This window comes from Rhinopithecus bieti, unplaced genomic scaffold (assembly GCF_001698545.2).
Source record: "Rhinopithecus bieti isolate Rb0 unplaced genomic scaffold, ASM169854v2 scaffold_23405, whole genome shotgun sequence".
Classification (NCBI taxonomy): domain Eukaryota; kingdom Metazoa; phylum Chordata; class Mammalia; order Primates; family Cercopithecidae; genus Rhinopithecus; species Rhinopithecus bieti.
The window spans coordinates 2,877,689-2,885,312 of NW_016811519.1; the positions used below are offsets into that span (position 1 = coordinate 2,877,689).

At 35.5% G+C, this 7,624-nt stretch overlaps 1 protein-coding gene across 1 annotated transcript in view; it reads right to left on the reverse strand.

Moving 5' to 3' along the window:
* Positions 1 to 7,624, reverse strand: part of CFAP54 (cilia and flagella associated protein 54) — a 374,000-nt gene that overhangs the window by 268,520 nt on the left and 97,856 nt on the right. Inside the window, 3 exon segments of the mRNA XM_017893969.1 lie at positions 714 to 869; positions 2,541 to 2,688; positions 5,834 to 5,970. Coding sequence (XP_017749458.1) covers positions 714 to 869; positions 2,541 to 2,688; positions 5,834 to 5,970 — 441 coding nt within the window.

Here is a 7,624-nt window from a genome sequence, read left to right on the forward strand (position 1 = left end):
GCACAGAATTAGTAGTTGGCCTTTAGGAGCTAAGGACCTCCTATGTAAAACCTCAAGGAAATGAATTCTCTCAATAACAGTGAACTCAGAAAAGGACCTCAAGCCTCAGAGGAAATCACAGCCCTGGCCAACACTTTGATTTCAACCTCATAAGACCCTAAACAGAAGACTCAGCTAACCTATGTCCAACCTCTTAACCCACAGAAACTATGAGATCGTAAATGAGTGTCCTTTCAAGCCACTAAATCCATGGTGATAAGTTAAGAAACATGAAAAACTCTACAATCCCTTCAGCCAGGTCTCAGCTGCTCTTTTTCCATAAATCCTAACTCCTCCATCACCAACACACCCGGTATTTTGTCTTGGGTCTTCCACCATATTTTTCCCCAGATGATGGATTTAACAACATCCCTTGAATAAATATTGTTGTTTCTGATACTACAAGAACATAAAAATTAAAATAACTTTAAAACTCTAGAAAGGTAAATTGCCAATATTTAAATATGGACAGGAACAAGGACAAATATTTTCAGAGAAACCCATTTTGTGTCCTTATCTATATTTTTCCAGACATAGAATTTATTAAAGTGTTTTTCAGTTAACTCCTAAAATTTCATAATTTTATAAGAGATACATGGCTTTTCTTTTCTAAAATGAATTGTTAAGTTGCTGTTATAAAGATTCCCTTCTCTTGGGGAGAGGAATACCCTTACCTGTACAACAGGTACCAAAACAATATTGTGATAGATTATGGGAGCAAGAAGGCCATAACACTGAGTCACAGCTTGAAGCGTATAGCTGCAATCATTTAGGAAGTTGCTAAGTTCCAATGCCACTAATACTCTCTCACATTCAATCAGTCTGGCAACCTGTAAAGAAACAGGCATTGTTACTCAGATTCAACATAGGTGCTTAGCTTATGTGTCTCTAAAAAGAAGAAAGGGTAGAAAATGTGATCCTTCTGGCTAAAAATAACATGAGTTTTGTATTTTAGAAAATCTAAATTCAGAAACAACTCTAACTCTCCAATAATGCTACCTATGGATAGCACGATCTTAGAATTAAACTTCAGAATTTTTCATAAAACAATACAAGTACCATGAAAGAAGCCAGTTTTTTTATTGATAAGCTAAAAGTTGGCTATATTTTATATTTTAAAAAATCTAGTTTTCAAAATATAAATTATAATAACAATTAAAATATATAAAATCTCTATAATATTGCCCCCATTTGATTAACAGGTTCTCATTTCCTTTTTTGATTTGAAAGAAAACGGTAAATTTTCAGTAAACCAAGCTAACCTCCTATTCTGCTTCTGCTAATTATACTTTTGCTACTTAAATTTAAATGATAGTAAAATGTAACATTAAGGTTTTGAGAGTAAATGCCACTTAAAAAGAATAGTAATCCTTTCTTACTCCTCTTTTTCCTTTCCTGGGAAAGATTTCATTATATACACACACACACACACACACACACACACACACACACACACGCACATTCAAGATTATGTACAAAGAAACTGAGTGGTAACCAGAAATTTCTATATAGTCAGTTTTTACTAAAATGGTAGTCTAGCATTCTGGAATTCATTGAAGTACTTGAAAATTGTCTTTGTTTTCAGATTGAATATGCTGAAAGAAGAAGCTGAAGGCAATTTAGTAGGAACAGGTTGATGATGGTTGTGAGTACTTGGGCTCTACAGGACAGTGAACTTGTCTTGGGCAAAGAATCATTTTTTTCACTTTTATATCCCCAGAAACTGGCATAGTCCCAAGTAACAATGTCTTGGTTAATTAATTAGTTAATGGATGGGTAGGAAATAGCAACTGTAAAAAACATAGACAGCTAAAGCCTCCATACCTAAAGAAGGAAAGAGAGAAAGAAAAGTGAACTTTGAGAAGGAATGAAAAAAAATAATGTAGGATCATTACTAAATGCAAGAGCATTATACAGTTGCAGATGTACATACAGCAATGTTCATAACCACACTGAGAATCTATCAATAGGAGATAGGTTACATTCCTGCCTCCATGAAGACAATATTATAATTGAAAAAAAAAAGTGACAGATTGATACATACCAGCATGAAAATATGTGCAAGATATATTATAAAAGTGTTAAAAAGGCAAGTTGCAGAATAGCAAGTAGATCATAATCCCATTTTCCTAAATAATAATAACAGATTTGTCTAGGTATATGTTCTTAGAGAAATCATATGAAAGCAAAATTGTTATATTCTTAGAGGTAATAAGATTACAATGGGTTTCACTTTATATATTATATATTTTTGAATGTCTGAAATATATAGTATTTTCGTATACAGGGGGGAAAGAAATAAATTGAAAAGAAGAGAAAAAGCATGAAACTCCGGTCTGTGAAACTTACATGAAATATCACATAAAGTTGCATAATCAGACAATGTCCTTTCAGTCCATTCACCAAACAAGCTACGCAATCACTCAAAAAACATGACCTTAAAACATCAAGAAAATAATACAGTGAATCTGACATGTTTTTAGTCACTTTAATTCACTTACTTGTTGAGATGGGAAAATCTCATTGCCTTTAATATTATCACAGAAAAGATTTTCTTCTTTAATTTTGATGTCACTTATTACAAAAATATTTCTAAGAAAAAGGTACAAGAGGATTGAAGAAGTCTCTGCCAAAATATCTGAATGTAATCTGCAATATGAAGTAAATGGCAGGTATAAATATAAAATTATTTAGCAGGTCAACTTGTCTTTTTACATTGATTTGTTTTCAGTATCTACACAATGATCCCAAAAAAGCAACAAAAATATTTAGAATAGCTACTCTTGCACAGACAAGTTCACAACTAAGAAAATTAAACTACTGAAATATTATGTCACAGATACATAAAATTAATTAGTGGCAATTTTTGGGGGTTCTAATACATAAAGTTATTTTTTATCAAGATAACAAAATCACTATAGATGTTCAGAAGGTTGAGAAATAGGTCCAATGTTTCAATTNCAGCAAGCTCAGCCTTGCTTAAAAGAGAATCTTAATAACTCTTGGATGATTTCTAATTATCTTTTCTAAATTGCAGTTGACAGAGCCAACCATTGGCAAAGCTGTGAAATATGCAAAGTCTTCCCTGTGTCCAGTATTCCACCCCTTGCCCTTAGCCTTCCTTGGTGACAAACCCTCCCTCTTAAGCTTTGGGCTTAACTACTCGCTATGCCCCCATCCCTATAAAACAGGAAAGCGCTGATATCATTAATTCACACTGGAAGATGATCCCTTTCACCACCATGTTAAACTTTAAAATGATCTTTACCAGAAAGATTTTAGGTCTCCCACGATTGCGACTCATACTAAACTTGCTCTTTGACCTTCAGCACCTTGACACGCGCAATTAGTACAAGTTGTCACCCCCTGGCTCCATTTCCTTCTCTACCTAGCTCAGACGCTGGTCAGTCTTTTCAATAATAATCTTTCTAGCAGGTTAGGTTCTGTCACCTCCTTATTTTGTGCAATAATCAATTTGCCTGACCTTGCATAGATGTCAACTGTCCAATTTTTCTCTCTCTCTGACAACAATCACTTACTGATTTTGCTCACTCATTCTTTCATTCATGCTAGCAATTGCTGAATGCCTACTATGTACAAGACACTGTTCTAGACCCTCGGGTATAAAGATGAATCAAATGGGGTCTTTAGCACCAAGGAGCTGGGCTTCAGTACAAATTCATGTTCAATTACATCAACTGAGTCATTACTGCATCTCAACAACACTTCCATTTATCCCTGATGTCTCCTTGTTCACATTCCCCCACAAAAAAATATTTCTAAATCCTTTGTTCTTTCCACCCATGAGCTCTTATGTCCACCAGGCTCTACCACCATAGTGTTATCATCACCTACATTTTCTTCTTCAGTGTCTCCCTCTCTACTGGCTGTCTTCTCTCCACACTCCACAATTCTTTCCTTCAGCCTGCCTCCCCACTAAGCTTCTGCCTGCTCTCCTCCTCTTTACCACCATACTTCACATGAGTAGTCTTTGCTTGTTCGGATGTTTCATTTCCTTTTTTTCCTTAGCCAATTGCAAAATGGTTTCTGGCCTCTCATGCTACAAAAGTGGCTCTCTGGAATTTACCAATGGCCTCCTAATTGCCAACACTTCTTCATTTGTGTTCTACTCAACCCTCTCTGTGGCATTTTATTGAGCAGCTGCTCTGCCTGACCTGGTGCTGATATTTAATATCGCTGGTCAGTCCCTCTTTGGTGATACTTTCACTTTCCCTAGCAATGCACTTTCTTGGACTTTCATTTTCTGGACAGCTTCTTTTCAATATCTTTCCTTGGTTCCATCTTCTACTTCTGCTCCCTAAATATTAAGCAATGCCTAGGGTTCAATTCTGGCCTTCTGTCTTTTCTGTTAAACAGTCGTTTCCTGGGAGATATCATTCATTTTCAAGACATTGATGATGAACTCAATGGACAATTTCTAAATCTATATCTCTAGCCTTGATGCTCTCTTGAGTGTCAGCACTAGATAAATAAACCTACTGGCATCTCATATTCACAAAGGCGTCCTGCTGGAAAACCAAACTCAAAATATTCTCAATCAAATTAATTATCTTCCTCCAAGAACTTGTTCTACCTCTCATATCCCCTTAGTAAATGTCACAGACTTCCCAGTCAGTTAACACTAGAAATCCCACTTTTCACTTTCTCTGTTACCCCACAAGTCACATATCTAAGTCCTGTCTCTTCCTCCTCTAAAATGCCTCTGAAATCCATCCCCCCATAGCACATAGCATCCTTGTACATAGAAAATGCTAAGTCTGCATTTGTTTAATTGAATGGAATTATCAATGCCTTGCCTGAATCAATATTTGCATATATAAGCTCATTATTTTTGATTGAGGAATGAAGGGTTTTGTCTCCTTATTTTAAAACTTTCAGGCATTAACAGCCAGGTGAGGGAGATTCTTGTTGCTTTTGAATTTGTTACTGAGACCGACTGAAATTACACTAAAGCTCATTTCTGAGCCTGCTTCAAAACTTTGTTCTTTTAAGGAAAATGGCAGTAAAGACAAATGATAGTAATTCTATATGGCTTCTACTGGCCTATTTGCAGTTGCCAATGGTGTAACCCTGGGAGCCTCTTCTAGCAAAGGAAAAGCCTTCTTAACCTAACAGTCAACCTGTCAGACCATAACCTTAACCCCAATTTGACCTTTCTCTGGTACAAAAGTTCCCAATGCATATTTGTGTTTTAGGATATAACTGATATTACTTTGGTTTGTAGTTGGTATTTTTATTTCATAACCTTCAACCTTAGGCCTCCAGTGTTTTTGCTGACTCTAGAAAGAAAGTTTGTCGGCCAGCCACGGTGGCTTATGCCTGTAATCTCGGCACTTTGGGAGGCTCAGGTGGGCAGATCACTTGAGGCCAGGAGTTCGAGACCAGCCTGGCCAACATGGCAAAACCCCATCTCTACTAAAAATACAAAAATCAGCAGGGCGTGATGGTGCACACCTGTAATCCCAGCTACTCGGGAGGCTGAGGCATGAGAATCTCCTCAGCCCAGGAGGCGGAGGTTGCAGTGAGCCAAGATCATGCGACTGCACTCCAGCCTGGGCGACAGAGTGAGTGAGTATTAAAAAAAAGAAAGAAAGAAAGAAAGTTTCTAACAAGCACATGAGACCTTGCAATGTATACTTTTATTACAATAGTTATTAGAAATCATTTTATATGGACTATCTGAACATGATATAAAAAATAATTCTAGGCTTCACATCCAGCATCTATATTTTCAATAAGCAAATTAGTATTTTAGAAGGATATTTCTAATTACCTTCTCTGTGTAATAGTAACTATATTGCTTAAACAAATAACAGATTGTTCATCCTGAAGTGGCGAAGCAACAAAATAATCCCAAACTGGTGAGAAAACTTTCTTAGCCAATTCATAGTTACCAACTTGATAGGCAACCTATAACAAAAAGCATATATTTATGTAATAGTTTTATTTGTGAATGAATGTTTTAAACAATAATTCTTAAAATATACAATATATGACAGCATTTTATAAGGTGTGATCACACACTCATTTCAGATACAATTATTCACATTTGCTGTTCTGTTCTATAGTACCATAGTCAGGTAATGGCTACTGGCAAGGGAGACAAGACACATTTTTGAAAACTCTTTTATTTCTAAATTGCATGGAAATTTGAAACTCTGTAAGGATGTTTCAAATCCTCATAAGCAAAACAAAGATCACATCTGAGCCAAATTAATTTCATTTCCATCTATCTCGGCAGTGCACTCCATTTATTACAGATACTGTTATAATGAACAATCTGTTCCAAGAGAAACAATCAGATTTCCCAAGCCCAATATATGAAAAATACTTTATTCTTTTCTGGTTCTGACTGACACTTTCAGAGCTTTGTGCAACAAAAAGTTCATGAGCTGAAAAGAGTACAGAATAAAACAGAGAAACTTCCCAAGAAGACAAGATATGTTTTAAGTTTAACAAATTTAACATTGGACAAAATAAATAATTTTGTGAAGCCTAGAAGCTCAAAAGAAAAAAACTGACTTACCTATTTTTTATGGTAGAATATATTTCTTTAAAGACGTTCCTAAAAAGCACTCCATTTAAATATGCAAATAACAATACAAAATCTCAGCAAATGAGTTCTACACTGCTTCAAATCCTTTATGGAAACAGCTAAGGTATAAAGTATAAATGCATTCATGGAATGAAGTAAGTGAATGACAAGTTACTAGAATATTCTCCACTCCAGGGAATAACTTAGAGTGCCAGAATTTTTCAAATCTGCCAATGAATACTCATGATCTCCAACCAGTAAGCTTTTATGAAGTTTCTAGTCTGTGTTAGGCACTGTAGAGATAGACTCTTCAAAGTTTAGATAGAGATGGTATCCGACTCTATGAAACTGGAATTAGGTTAAAGGCATAAAACCCATAACATCACAGAAAAACTACAAAGAATAACATAATAATTGCAGAGGCTTTAGAAAAGGAGATATGAAGACTTCAAGGAAGACGCAGGGCTTGAGCTGAACCCTAAGGCAGAGATAAGATTCTGATTGGCACAGTTAAAACAGAATCTGCAAAAGGTCCAGTAATGGAAATGACTCTAAAGTACATTTAGGAGAGACTGGAGAGGCAGGTCAGAGTTTGGAAAAAAAAAAAAGTAGACATTTCATCCCTGCAATGTCTGAGATGAAAAAAAAATGAAAAAAAAAAAAAAAAACAAGTGGGTAATATGATTGGACAAGTTCAAGTGGGACATGATTTCAGAAGGCCTTGAAAATCAGGTGGAAGATTTTAAAGCTGTCAAGTACTGGACTAAGCACTTTATGTGTATTGCTGTATTTATTCTTCATCAAAGTTCTACAAAGTGAGCTCTATTGCCATCCCTATTTGTGAATGAGGAAACTAGAACATTGAAAAGTAGAATAATTTGTACAGAGCCTGACAGTCAGTAAAATAGTGAGGCCAAGTCTTAGAGTGGTAAATGAGTCGCTTTTCTGGGCTACATTAATCAAATGACACAGCTGTACTAAGTGGTCACTGAAATATAAATATATATAATTAAAATATATAATTATTAA